Source organism: Aristolochia californica, unplaced genomic scaffold (genome assembly GCF_029961685.1).
Source record: "Aristolochia californica isolate CCGP_79_NKW_82.1479 unplaced genomic scaffold, dmAriCali1.0.hap1 SCAF_3, whole genome shotgun sequence".
NCBI classification, from domain to species: domain Eukaryota; kingdom Viridiplantae; phylum Streptophyta; class Magnoliopsida; order Piperales; family Aristolochiaceae; genus Aristolochia; species Aristolochia californica.
The window spans coordinates 5,055,604-5,069,771 of record NW_027181992.1 but is presented as its reverse complement, the minus strand read 5'-3'; the positions used below and the strand labels follow the sequence as shown (position 1 = coordinate 5,069,771).

General features: G+C 38.1%; 2 protein-coding genes and 1 non-coding gene across 3 annotated transcripts; 1 reads left to right on the top strand and 2 right to left on the bottom strand.

The window, feature by feature from the left end:
- Nucleotides 1-1,014: 1,014 nt before the first annotated feature.
- TRNAP-AGG (transfer RNA proline (anticodon AGG)) lies at nt 1,015-1,086 on the bottom strand. Its single transcript has one exon. It is a non-coding gene; the product is annotated as a tRNA-Pro (tRNA).
- A 218-nt stretch (nt 1,087-1,304) lies between these two features.
- On the top strand, nt 1,305-4,308 carry LOC137958662 (uridylate kinase PUMPKIN, chloroplastic-like). The gene is made up of 7 exons (XM_068805743.1): nt 1,305-1,634; nt 2,857-3,001; nt 3,258-3,311; nt 3,422-3,513; nt 3,610-3,836; nt 4,024-4,092; nt 4,175-4,308. Exons 1-7 carry the CDS (start codon nt 1,603-1,605, stop codon nt 4,306-4,308), a joined length of 753 nt encoding a protein of 250 aa, XP_068661844.1. The 5' UTR covers nt 1,305-1,602.
- Nucleotides 3,755-5,691, bottom strand: LOC137959951 (protein MKS1-like). The gene has a single exon (XM_068807382.1). The coding sequence runs from the start codon at nt 5,570-5,572 to the stop codon at nt 4,898-4,900; it is 675 nt and encodes a 224-aa protein (XP_068663483.1). The 5' UTR covers nt 5,573-5,691; the 3' UTR covers nt 3,755-4,897.
- Nucleotides 5,692-14,168: the final 8,477 nt, after the last annotated feature.

Genomic DNA, 14,168 nt, shown 5'->3' with positions numbered 1-14,168 from the left:
TGTTCATTCAACTTAAGTGCTTCGTAGTTGCTACAGAGAATGTGAGTGGGCAACCGATGCTAATGTTAGGCTTATCTGGATTAAATGGGTATTATAATCTGCTCTTGTCCAAGCATGATGGGCAAAATTCTAAAAATCTTTGCTGGAGGAGAGCAAAACATGGGAGCGATATGTGAAGAGACTGAAAGACCAAATTAACGTTTGTGACCATATTTTCAGCATTGTTTTGGTTCAACTTTACTAACGTCACACTGATTTGGAGTTGGACAAAAACCTGAATTTGAAGTAAATAAGATAGATATGAAAGTTGCCAATGAAAATTTTAAGCTGAACAATGGGAAAGAAATCAAAATGAGAAAAATAGCATCTGAAATTTGATGGTAATACCTCGGTTTTCATTATTAATTGAAAATCTGCGAAGTTGACGACTGCAACATGCTTTAAGCCTTCCATACAGCAGTCCGGTCAAGTTTAGAAGCTCGAATTTGATAATCAAAAGACTAAGTGAAGATTTTGGAAGGCCAAGTTATAGTCAGCCCCATGCCAGTCGTCTCTTCCACTTCCTTTTTTACAATTTAGGAAGCAGATGTAAGAGAACCTTCACAAAGAGTCGGTGAAGCCAAACTTTGAAGTTTAAAGGTAGTTTTGTTTTTTTCTTTTCTAAAAGAGTGGCAGTTTATTGCAGCCACTCCCCACAACATGCATGAGAAAGGTAGTTTCTGAAGATAAAAATTGACCCTTTGCCCTCTAACAATGGATGGGGTGAATTCATGGATGGATTGACCAACTCTTGTCTAACCTCCAAACTCCCCAAGGTATTTTATAAAATTCGGCATTGAGTCAAAATCGAGTATACTAAGTTAAGCTTAAGATGTAGAGAAATCTACCCGTGCACGGTGCAACATTGAAAAGAGGATCTTGTATTTTTTTAAAATAATAAATGATGCTTGATTAGATAGGGGAAAAAAATGTGACAACTCTGAAAAAGACACAAATTTAAAACCAAAACAAGGAGGGGCATTCCGAGAATTGAACTCGGGACCTCTCGCACCCTAAGCGAGAATCATACCACTAGACCAAATGCCCGGATATATATTTAAGGAGTTAACATTACATATTTTATTGTTTTTAAATATTTCTATCTATCGCCTAGTCTTGCTCTTGCTCTGGGTCTTCCTTTCTTTGTTTTCTGGTCTGTTTGTGGGAATTTACTGAAAGATGGTAAAATGCGGGTCCAGGCTTGGTGCCTTCCGATGGTATCTTTTTTCCCGAAACTGGAATAGCAAACTGCATTCGCCCCCAGTGCCTTACTGAGTCGGTTAGTCCCCTCTGCTCACGAGCGTGGAAAGCAGAGGAGTTTCAGTTGAAGTACTGAGGGAATTACCGAGTCTGTCCCGTCGAAGTCCGGGGGAACTGAGGGCATCCCTTTTGCAGTGATCATTTTTCTTGTCAGATGGCGATTTCTTCTGCTTTTCTTCCGTTAACCCTTCACACCAGCCATTGTTCTTTCCCTATCTCTGCTTCTTCTTCCTCATCTTCTGCTGCTCCAAGTCTTCAAACGTCTCATCTAGTCGTCTGGTCTTATGCGATTTTTCTTCTGAAATGAGCCCATTTCAAGAGCCGACCCATCTAAGGTACTGTGGGGTTGTCTATACTTTCTTTTTCTCGGGCTGCGTAGTATAGGATAGGCTCCAAAAAGTTGAAAGAAATCCATTTTGTTTAACTGAGACATGGTATTTACAAAGCAGAAATGGTGTTTTGGCAATGTAAGTGTTCGAACATCAATTAGTCTTTTTTTTTTAATTTCAAATAATTAACGAATTGTAAGTAAAGAAACTGGATTGAAGTGTTGTTTGATATTCGGGAGGGAGATCAGTAATGTATCTGGGGTATATGCAGATTGTTCTTTTGTCGGCTTTTTGTGATGGACAATTTTAAGAAGGCATTTTTGGTTATGGATGGGTCATTTTCTTCTGCTGATTGTTGGGGACCAGAGGATAAGTTTGTGAGCATCAGTTCCTTGAGGGGTCCGACAAATTGACTCCAGGATTTGGTGATGAGACGTGGACAACGTTATTCTTCCACTTCTCTTGGTTTAGCATTTTGGCATTTGGAGAATGAGAACACGGCTTGCTCCGCAGCTAGTAATGAGTGAAACCTAAACAGCCAGTGCGAGAGAGGATTGCCATGGACTAACTTGTTACTTCAGTTTTATAATTTCTATTTTGTGCGTATGTGTGGGTACACGCTCTCAATTGGTTTTATCTGGAAATTCAGTTTGAAGATGTGTTATCCGGACCATCCTAATGCAGCTCTATGTTAGCTTCCTGAAGTGCTTTTGTTGGAGGTCAATGTTAAGAAAACCAGTGGTTGAAGCCCTCTGACTAGGTTCAAATTCACTTTTTGATGGTTGGCATGTTAAAAATACTGCAGGGCTGACCTCGGGTTTCACAGGGTGGCAAGGCCAATAGTTTCAAGTATATTAGCTACACCCTTGTATCTGGAGGTTTTGCAACTTCTGTATTTTTGGTATGAAATGCATAGATGAACTTTTCTACCAATAGTTGCCTATACTTGGGTCATGCCAACTATTTACTAGTGAAAGTAAGACGAAACCATTGTTGTTCTTGCATTGTCAAAGCATATGATGTCTTCCTTTCTAGGTTTACAACTTGTACTTTTAATTCACTTCTTTTCTGCGGAACCAGTGGCCATGGTCATGGACACTGCTTAATTAGTATCAAAAGTTCACTATCAGAGTTTTCTACTTAATCGAATAAATGATTTTTTATGGATAATAAATGTACAGAACCTTTTTTCTTTTGTAGCAGTTATTAACTTTACAATTATGATCAGATGTCCAGCATCAACAATGACATCCTTTGGTTTAACAGCAGATGAAGCTGCCATCACAAAGCCATCATATAAATGGCATAGGGTGCTGCTCAAAGTCAGTGGAGAGACACTTGCAGGAGATCAGACACAAAATATTGACCCAAAGGTGTGAATTTTTTCAATATATTTCTTTTGTCCTGATAGATATCTTTATAGTGGGAATCTAGAAACGAAATATGTAACTCCCATCTCAACAATGTCCTTCTCAACCTCATGTTGTCAAAGCCGGGCTTCTGAATTCACAAAGGAATTCTTGGTTGTTTGCAAATCAATTTTTTTCTGGTGAAACAACTGTGGTTTCCTTGTCAAAGGCTGGTAGCCAGCTTGTCAATAATTATTCTGAAGTTTCTTATACTTTTTAGATTACAATGTCCATAGCAAGGGAGGTTGCTGCAGTGACTAGGCTTGGTGTAGAGGTACCAATTTTTCCAAGCTGCATTGTTCTTGTTAAATGTTATGTGAAATACAATTCCTCCCAACTTTATGTGTTAGTGAAGGGGTATCCGTGACAAAAGATCCTTTCCAGGTTGCTATAGTAGTTGGTGGAGGGAATATCTTTCGTGGTGCCTCTTGGGCCGGATGCAGTGGTCTTGACCATTCATCTGCTGATTATATTGAGTACACTGTTTTGATGTGACTCTTTCATATTTGTAAACTGAACATACCTTGGAACCTATTTTGATCTTATGAAACTGGATTATTTGAGTTGTGTAGTATGCTGGCAACTGTTATGAATGCGATATTTCTCCAAGCAACCATGGAAAGCATTGGCATTCCAACTCGTGTGCAAACTGCATTTCTCATGTCAGAAGTTGCAGAGCCCTACATTAGAAGGAGAGCAATGCGGCATCTAGAGAAAGGAAGGGGTGTGGTCTTTGCAGCTGGAACTGGTAATCCTTTCTTTACAACAGATACAGCTGTGGTGCTTCGTTGTGCAGAGAGTAAGTGAATATAAATCCTGTATTAGGACCTCGAAATGACACCAGAACTGTAGGAGTTGCATATTCAAACTGCCACTTTGATAGTAGAGGTGCTTTATGCAATTGGACCTTCTACAGTGGCATTGTAGCTTAATGAAATGACAATTTTTCACCTACTATCCGATGATACAATTCCCACCTCTTAAAGGAATTAAAAGTGACAACGGGGAAATCTCCAAGTTATTCCACCTGGGGGACCTTTTAGAAGTTATCCCAGGTAAGGGTCTGTATAAATAGATTGTGATTGGATTATTGCTCTGTTGGATTGCAGATCCTGCTTTGGTCTGGTGATTGTTGATCTTTCTTTCTGCAGCTAACAAAGCCTGGCAACATCTCCAAGGCTATTCCAGGTGAGAGGGTAGGAACCTTGATTGGGAGGACATCAAATTTGACAGGAGATGAGAATGCTTCACTCTGGAGCTGTTCAAAGTGATGAAGACGGATGGACCATTTGCTGTGTGCTTGGCTCTTATCGTAATCCGAGCTCTGAGGTTCAGGCCGAGTTCAGGGATTTGGCTCTTTTCCGCAGAACCACACTCAAAATTTTCTTATAATTATGATTCTCAAGAATCTCTGGACTTGGTAAACATAAGAGCAAGTCGTGCACAAAAGAATCGGTGAAATTATCACGGGTGCAGTTATAAATTACAAATTACAAGTTAAAAGTGTGAGGGAAAAAGAAAAAAGAAAACAAAAAAGAGACAGAGGGAGAGAACGGCCCAACCTAGAAGGATAAGAAGAAGCCTCGTCATCTGCCACAGGCCATGGGAGACATGATATAAACCAGTAATAAAGGCCCATTAAAGTCTCTGCAACCGTACCAACCAAAGTGGATCTCTTTTGTCGTCGTTTTCTTCTCGGCTTCATCTTGCCCCTCGGCCAAGTTCCAACCCAGGTACAGGCCTGGATTCTCCTATGTCTGTGTTTCAGATGACGAAAATAGGCAACAAAGAAGCGGTTGTATCTTGTTTCATTTCAGCTTCGTGGTTTTTTTTTTTTTTTTTTTTTGCTTATTTTGCTGTCTAGTAATGGAACTGATTGAAGAGGTCAAAAGACGGCGACGGATAACTTATCGTGGGTGAGAGGAAGCTGGCCGCGGTCGGACTGGGAACGAAAGTGCCTTCTATGAAATTCTTGCTCATGAAAAACGGGCTGAGATCATGCAAGAAACTGAGAGAATTCGGATCTGCGGAAGGAGAGAAGAAATTGGGAGAGATTAGCGGGAGAGATGATGGTAACGGGGACAAAATTCCCGGGAAATTTCCAGCACGATCGAAGGACGCGGGCATGTCTAACTGATTCACGATGTCCATGTCCTCCGTCGCCATTTTATCCACTTCCGCAACTTGGGTCTTCTGGATCGCTGCCAACCGGGCAGCAGGCGAGAGCTCCCCACTTTGGCTAGACGACCCGACCGCTGACGAAGAGGAGGATTCTGCTGCGGAGGAGAAACCGGTGAGACGTTGGACAAGCGTCATGAAATCGCTTGCGTTGGTGTGGATAACCTTGGGGGAGACCGTGTAGATGATGACGGGCTGGCGGGGATGGAGCGGAGGCTGGGACTGCTGATGCGACGGGGCGAGTGGCGGCTTCTTGATCTTGTACGAGTCTTTGCTTACCTTGAGAGGAGTGGGACGGGGACCCTGCATCTCTCTTCTCGGCGGCGGCGTGCCGGCGGGAGCCTCCGGCGGGTCCATGGGCAAGCATATAGATCGAAGAAGCTGGTGGCGGTGGATACTAACAAGAGAAGGCGGAGGACTTTCACAAGAATAGAAATACAGCTTTGTTCCCTCTCCCAGGCCCAGCTTTGCTGTCCCTCCTTGGCCCCAAGTCAATGGAAGACAGGGATTATTTAAATATTTAAATATTTAAATATTTAAATAAAAGAAAAAGTAGAAAAACTAAATAAATATGTTTTACAATTTTAATTTGTAATAGTAAAGTACATCCATCTTGCCTCCAGAGGACCGCGTGACACGTCAGACGGCTGCAATTGGCTGACTTTGTTGAAAGAAAGAATTTACGAGATTGCCACTCTTTGATTTGGTATCGGGCCAGACTCGTGTAGTTGCTCAGTTGGACTTGCGGAGATCGAGTCCATAATTGCCTGGTCTCGGTCGAGGGTCGGGATTTCTTCGATGGGCCAACCGGATAATCACAGCCGTTCCCAGCTCAAGTTCAAGTTAGTTCAAGACTCGAGTGGACGTCCATTTACGCAGTCATAGATGACCGGGATCATCACTCAATAGGCTTTGACACAGTTTCTAGAGGAAGCTTTGTCAGAACGGGTAACACAGGACAGAGAGAAGGCATTGGAGGGCTTTATAGTATGGATGGTGATTGGTGGGTGTGTGGCGTATTATAAAGGGGAGGAAAATTTTCAATTCAATCTTTTTTAATGAAGAAATGGTGAAAAATTATTACTAGCGACGATTCAAAGCCATGATCAAGCACCAGAGGAGAAGAGTTAATATCAACCAACTGAAAGACTGATTCATGTTTAATTTCAAAATAATATATATACAAAAATTAAGAAAATGGCCCAATTGGACATTGTCCAACCAATGGTTGAACCCAGTCTAACCCGATTAGACCAAAACAAGTAGGGTCGAATTCTATACACATAATACATCAATATCAATAAAAGATATGCATCGCGATAGAATGTAATAATAACAAAAAAATGAATCATGAATATCAACACCAAAAACAACATGAACCATGAATATCAAAACCATGTCCTAATTTTTAATTAATTAATAATATTTTGGGTTTTGGTTAGGATGTAGGGTTAGGGTTTATAGCTTAGGGTTAGATTTTTATTAGGGTCTGATTTGGATTAGGGTTTAATTAGGGATTGATTCGTATTAGGGTTAGAGTTCGAGTTACGCTTAAGGTTAAGGTTTTAATTAGGGTATATTCTAGATTAGGATTTTATTAGGGTTTGATTCAAAGTAGGGTTAGACTTTAATTAGGGTCGAATTTTGTTATGGTCTTGGGTTAAGTACTTGGCTTTCCACTACCTACCAGGTCGGTTTTTTGGGTAGTATTGGCTAGGTGCATAACATTTGGTATCAGAGCAGGCGCTACGTCACAAATGCGAATCCCCGCGGTGTGAGTCTTGAGCAGCGAAAGTCCTGAGCGGAGGGAGCGACCTAGCAGAAACTAGAGTGGGTCGTCACTAGAGTGTGGTCGTCGTGGTCGTCGGCTCGTGAAGGTGGGTGTGATGTTATGGTCCTGGGTTAAGTACTTGACTTTCTGCTACCTACCAGACCAGTCTTTTGGGTAGTATTAGCTAGGTACTTAATATTTGCTCATTCTAATTTAGCCCGCTGACACCACATCCACATGGCGCTCCAGTACTACTGCAAATTCCCCCTAGCTTCCAAGCCCAGTCCATCACAACCGGCATTCATCAGAATATTGAACAGGGTAGAGATGGAAGACAGAAGGTCCTGAGGCTTATGTTATAATTGTGATGAAAAATATACCTTTGGACATCAATGCCTGAAGTTGTTTTGGTTAGAAGTAGATGATGAGGAGGAGGAAAACCCTGACAGTGCAGAGCCAGTGGAGGAAGAAAAAAAACCTGAAATTTCTCTCCACACCATTACCGGCCTCCAATCCACCAAAACCATGTAACTGTGTGTCCTTGCCAATGAGCAACCTCTCCTAAGTCTGGCTATAATTGTTTTGGCTAGGTGCATAACAAATTCAAATTAAGCTCAGGGTTGGATTCAAATTTGGGTTTTTTTGGAGTTTGATTCAAATTAAGATTAAGGCTAAGGTTAGGATAGGGATTAGGGTAGGGTGCCGGATAGGGTGGAAGTTAAGGTTAAGGTTAGGGTTTTGGGTTTGGATTTAATTAGGGTTACAATTAGGGTGTGGGTTAGGTTAAGGGTATAATTTGGGTTCAATCTAGATTAGGTTAGGGTTAAGGTTTAATTAAGCTTCAATTCAGATTAGGTTAGGGATACAATTACAGTTATGGTTATGGTTATGATTATGACTAAGGTTAGGGTTATGGTTAGGGTTCGGGTTATTGGTTAGGGTTTAAGGTACTTTTAGTGTTCTTGATTAAAAATTAACTAGTAAGTATTTTAAAACTAATAATTGATTAGTAATTAATTAATATTTAATAAATAATTATTATGTTAAAAGTATATTATAATAATAATATTGCAAGGGTACATATGATCGTATAATCGTACAAATATATTCATATCATAATATGATTAAAATTTTGATTAAAAAAATAGATTTCATATTAATCGATGATCGCGGTGGCCAGCGGCACGAGTGTAGACTCCACCCCCCCTCCCCCTCCCCTATATGAACTCCTGAGTCCTGTGCATGGAGGGCCACCCCACATCACCGCGGCTCCCACACGGGGAGGGACTCCATAATGGCCTAGTTGAGCATCAATGGCAATGGGCTATCTTACCTAGGTCCATTAAAGAAGGGGTAAGGGCGCTCAAACGATCCATCCACATCCCAAAGTTTGTGCCTTTGTAGGCTTTATTCATCGTTGCAGCTAGGGGTGGCTTCGAACCGAGCCGGCTCGCGAGCCGCTCGAGTTCGGCTCGGTTCGATTCGTTATATTTCTAGCTCGAGCCGAGCTCGAACTCAGAAATGGGCTCATTTAGATTAACGAGTCGAACTTGAGTAGAGCCAGGTTCGGCTCGCCAGCTCGCGAGCCAACTCGTTAATTTAACGAACGATTCAAGGATCGGGGGATTTGGAAATTTTTGGGGAAACCGTCTCTTCGTTTCGTCTTGCTGCCTATGAAACCCATACTTCTCTCTGCCATTTCCATGCTGTTTCAGGATGATTTCTTGCGAAAATTGTTGTTCATCGGCAGGTATTCAGGGGAAATGGGGGATTTGGTCTTCAAATCCCTCGTTCTCCCTCTCCCTCTTCGATTCCTCAATTTCTTCTTCTACGATTTCTTTCTCTTCTTCCTCTTCGATTTCTTCATCCAAAGTTTTTCCTCGCTGACGAGACGAAAGTGACTGTCCGACGGAAGGAGGTAAGATTTTTATTTAATCTTCTGTTTTTTTTCATCGCCGACCTAACCTTACAAAATCTCTAACTCTCGCTTCGTTTCAGCAGTGCTCCTTCATTCTTGGAAAGTCTTTTTGGATATCCGAATGGCGAACACTGTTTTTGCAAGTGAAATATTCCGTATTAGAATGCAGTTATGCCTAAGCAAATATAACGATTTTTTTTTTTTTTTTTTTTGTAGATATTTGCACCTGACAATTTTCTTGAACTTACAAAGTACACTCGGGAAGAAATCCTTGGAAGAAACTACCGGTATGAATTTTATTTCATGATTTTGAGTGTTGATACTGTTTGATTTTTTGAAACGGTGAGTTCTTGATTTAAGGGTAGAAGGAAATGCATTGTCACAACGTACTGGGAAGATCATTTTATACAGATTGTATAAGGATGTTTCCTTTTCCTCTATAACTTAAAGAAAGAGAGCTTTGGGGGATGGATTTTCCAACAAAGATGGTCATAATTATTCTCTTTGTTCTCATGTCTTATTTCAAGTCTGATCTGCACAACCTCCACTGTTTCAAGGAAATTTCCTTTACAATTCAAATCCTAATGGTAATGTTAAAGTTAGTTTTAAGTGATTTTGGAGGGTGAGGGGCGAATTATGATTTTTAAAAAATTTTTATATCAACAAATAAAAATAGCTATACCCCTCTATTAAAGCTTGGTTATATATTTGGGATTTGAAAATAATGACAAGTAAACTTGAAATATCATTTTTGTTTAATAACGGGGTATAGGCCTCTCTTCCTTTCACCCCTTCTCAGCTGAGTTGTACAACTTCTTCTTCTTGAAGGGAAGCAACAAAGACATCCAGTAAAGTTGTTCGAGCTATATTATTTTTGCTGTTCTACAGAAGATATTGTTCGCGTGGGTTAGCAGAACAACATTTATTACCAAAAGCTCTACCAGCAAACACTCCAACGGGGTTCTCTTCTGAGCTTCTTGCCAATTCAAGTAAGTTACTGCCTTCTTTCTAAAGTTCTACTTTTTAAACACATATTTTCCAAATTTTGTTGATTTCATTAGTATGTTTTCCCATCATCTTTCTTCGTTCCCTCTGACTGACTCAAAAGTGCTTAATGGTTATATCCACTCAAAGATAGTTCCTTGGAACTCTTAATAGGGGATACCGATTGATGGAAAGAATAATACAAAGGGTGTCCATTTCTAATGCAAAAGGTCACAAAATTCACTGTGGACTTTATCTTAGGCAGTAGTTTCCTGTGGGGATGACTGTAAAACAAGAGGTAGTGTTTACGAAGGCATACATATATGCCTGTTGTAGTGAGTGCAAACCAGGTTACAAGTCAAGGTGAAAATGGTTGTCAATGTTTAGGTGACTTTTAGTCTGGAAGTAAATATTATGAAACTTGATGAAGGAATTAGCTTGGTGAATTAGTAAACTGGACAAGGAAACAATCAGTTGAAAGACACTTAAAAAAGAATATTGATAAATTTAATTGGGAAAATATCTGTATGGGGCATTCAAATTCTGGCAGTTGGTATTGTAAAATAGGTTCCTCCACTAGATGAGTTTTTTGTATACTCTCTTTTTCTTGCAATTGTTTGCATCTCAAATAGTTCAATGGTGCTTCAGTGACACCTGTTCTTACTAGAGGTTGACCTATTTTATTCTCTTAATTTTTTTTTCATTTTGTTTTATGTTTTGCTTGAGTGTGCCATCAATTGCATTCTAGCTACCTGAGAGCCAGGAAACTTCATACTGAGTTATGACATTCAATAAGGAAAGGAAGGGTAGAGGAGAAAAATCCCCCACCTTGTCATTTGTTATGTTTTTGTATATCTCAGAATGACTTACTAAGCTCAAGTGCTATAATGTTTGGAAAATAGTTGGTTATCAATGATTTTTTTGCTCAAATTCCACTGTTCTTCATAAATGAAGTTATTATTCTAGACTTTCAAATATTTTTATGTTTTGGGATCTTATTTCTTTTTTGCCTTCTTATTTTTAGGTGTCTGACCTCTTATAAAATTTTGTATGTTTATCATACATTTCAGCAATAAACAACAATGGTATTCAAATTGTTACTTGATATATTTTAGCAATAAAATTTTATTTCATGATTTTGAGTATTGATAACATATTCTGTTCAATAATACTCTATTATAGTTAATTGAATCAGGAGCTTTCTTAATTGCATCCAACTTCTCTTTATCGTCAAAGTAAATAAAAAATGTTAGTGTTGACAACATATTCTGTTCAATAATACTCTATTATAGTTAATGGAATCAGGAGCTTTCTTAATTGCATCCAACTTCTCTTTATTGTAAAAAAACAAAAAAAGTTAGTGTTGATAACATATTCTGTTCAATAATACTCTATTATAGTTAATGGAATCAGGAGCTTTCTTAATTGCATCCAACTTCTCTTTATTATAAAAAAGAATAAAAAATATTAGTTTTTGTCCTTCTTTCTTAATTCTCATTGAACTTATATTTGCTGCTGTTCTAAAATGTTATATGGCTTGATGTATTAGCAAAAGTGATTTGATAGTTCATTTTCTATCTTTTGGAAATTGAGATCTTGTGTGATAACCTTTGATGTCTTAAATTCACTCATTGGATGATATATGATGCCTAAACCTTGTCAAATGTTCATAGGTCTCTTCAAGGTCCTAACACAGATCAAGTAAGAGTGTCAACACCTCCTCAATTGACATCAATAATTAACACTTGTTCTAGTGTGGCCATAAATAGTGACTCAACTCCATCAGAGTCACTACCCTTTGTTATAGAAGTGGGCCCAGATGAAATTACTATAAATGAGGATGAAGGTGACTCTACCCATACTTCAAAAAGACAAAAAAAGTTTCATGTGTAGTTGGAATTCAAAGAAGTATCACTTAATAATACAAAAAAGGCTCAGTGTGTTCATTGTAAAATCAATTTGAGTGTTATTAGTAGTGGAGTGACCACACATATGAGTCGACATTTGAAACATTGCACTAGTAGAAAAGTGGCAATGAGAAAACAAAAAACCTTAAACTTTCAACCAGTGGGAGCGGGGTCTATTGTTGATCAGAGTCCATCTAGACTTCCTTTTATGAATTTTGGAGGAAAATATGATCAAGCTAAAATGAAAGTACTCATTGCTCATTGGATTCTTATGCATGAGCATCCATTCATGATAGTAGAAGAGGAGGGATTTAATTTTGTAATGAAGATGGCAAATATGAATTATGAGAAAATATCTCGTAAGACCATTAAGAAGGAGTGTATGCAGGTGTATGAGGCAGAGAAAAAGAAATTGAAAATTTTGTTAAAAGAGATTAACAAGATTAGTCTTACCACGGATCTTTGGAAGTCCCAAAATCAAAAGATTGAATACATGGTTATTACTGGGCATTTTATTGACAGTAATTGAAAGCTACAAAAACGAGTCTTGAGTTTTGTGCATGTTCCTCCTCCTCCTCGTGGCGTTGATATAACAGATGCTATTTACAAGTGTTTGAAAGAGTGGGAGATCGAAAATAAAGTTTTTAGTATTTCAGTTGATAATGCTGCATATAATGATGTTTGTATCAGAGTTTTGAAACAAGATTTTTCAAGGAAAAAAGTTTTGGTGTGTGATGGAAAGTTGTTTCATGTGCATTGTTGTGCTTATATTTTGAACTTATTAGTCCAAGATGGTCTTGTTCAGATTAATGATATTATTGATAATGTGCGTGAAAGTGTCAAATTCATAAATCTGTCTGAGACTAGACTTCGCACTTTTTCTAAAATTGTACAACAATTAGAACTTGGTGAAAAGAGGTTGGTTATTGATTGTCCAACTCGTTGGAACTCCACTTATGACATGTTGTCTTCTGCATTAAAATTCAAAGATGCATTCTCTAGATTTAAAGTTAGAGAACCAACTTATGATTGTTTGCCAAGTTTTGATGAATGGGAAAAGGTTGACATGGTGTGTGAGATTCTAGAAGTTTTTAATGCAGTTACTAATATAATTTCTGGGAGTGACTACCCTACTTCTAATTTGTACCTTTTGTGAGGTATATAGGGTAAAAAAAGTTCTGGATTTTCATTAGGACAATGGTTAGTAGAATAAAAGAGAAATTTGAGAAGTACTGGGGTGAATGCAATTTATTGATGGTTGTTGCTTCAGTTTTGGATTCAAGGGTCAAATTAAAGTTGATCGAAATGTGTTTTCCAGTGATATATTCTAAGGAGGAAGCTACAATGAATATAAATTTAGTTCGACGCACCTTATATGAGATCTACGATGAATATGTATCCTTATATAATGTGGATATTAGAAATGAAAAGATTGTTTCAAGTACTAGCTCTATGGGTGTTTCCACAAGTCGTAGGCCTTCATCAAGTTCAGGTTGGTCAAAGTTAATGAGTTATATGAAACAAAAGGATGTAGTTAATTCACCAAGGTCAGAATTGGAAATTTATCTTGAAGAAAGTGTATATAGTTGTGAGGAAACTTTACAATATGGTTTTGATGTTTTAGAATGGTGAAAAGTGAATCATATGAAATTTCGGGTATTATCTAAGATGGCAGCAGACATTCTTGTAATTCCCATATCCACAGTAGCTTCAGAGTCTACATTTAATGCTGGAGGTAGAGTAATAGACTCATATCGTTCTTCCTTGGCACCAAATACAGTTCAAGCTTTGATTTGTGGCAGTGATTGGGTTCGGGTTCTTCACGATGTAAAGAAAAATCAAAAGGTGAATTTCTTTGATTAATTATTTATTATGATATTTTTTAGTTTTATTTATTAATTTTTTTTTTATGATTACAGCCTGAGAAGAAGAGTGTAGAGATAATGCTACCAGCTACATGATTTTTCATGTTTCTCTCATCATGGTAATTTTAATATTTTTAACGACATTAAGTAACTAGTAGTGGAAGAGTATTTTTTTATCGGACAATAACTAATTTTATTTTTTTTGTTTTTGTCATAGGTGGAGATTTTGCTCATGCAGGGACATATATTATTTTCTAGCATTAAGAGAAACAACTATAGTTTGTAATTTTATAATGGATTTATAGTTTTTATTTGGGTGATTGTAAATTGATAGTGATATTTCATTTAATTTTGTTGTGTTTGATTATTGTATGAAGTTTATTTATAATGTTATGTAGTGTATGGAGTGTTTAGACTATTTTATAGAGTATATAAACAATTTCATGGAGTGTTTATGGAATATATAGATAATTTTATGGAGTGTTTATGAAGTGTTTATGCAGGTATT

Excerpts from the sequence above, each read along its gene's own strand:
- LOC137959951 (XM_068807382.1), bottom strand. The coding sequence starts at position 5,572 with ATGGACCCGCCGGAGGCTCCCGCCGGCACGCCGCCGCCGAGAAGAGAG.
- LOC137958662 (XM_068805743.1), top strand. The coding sequence starts at position 1,603 with ATGAGCCCATTTCAAGAGCCGACCCATCTAAG. Across the intron at positions 1,635-2,856 it reads CAAGAGCCGACCCATCTAAG|ATGTCCAGCATCAACAATGA; the intron begins GTACTGTGGGGT and ends AATTATGATCAG. Across the intron at positions 3,312-3,421 it reads TGACTAGGCTTGGTGTAGAG|GTTGCTATAGTAGTTGGTGG; the intron begins GTACCAATTTTT and ends GATCCTTTCCAG.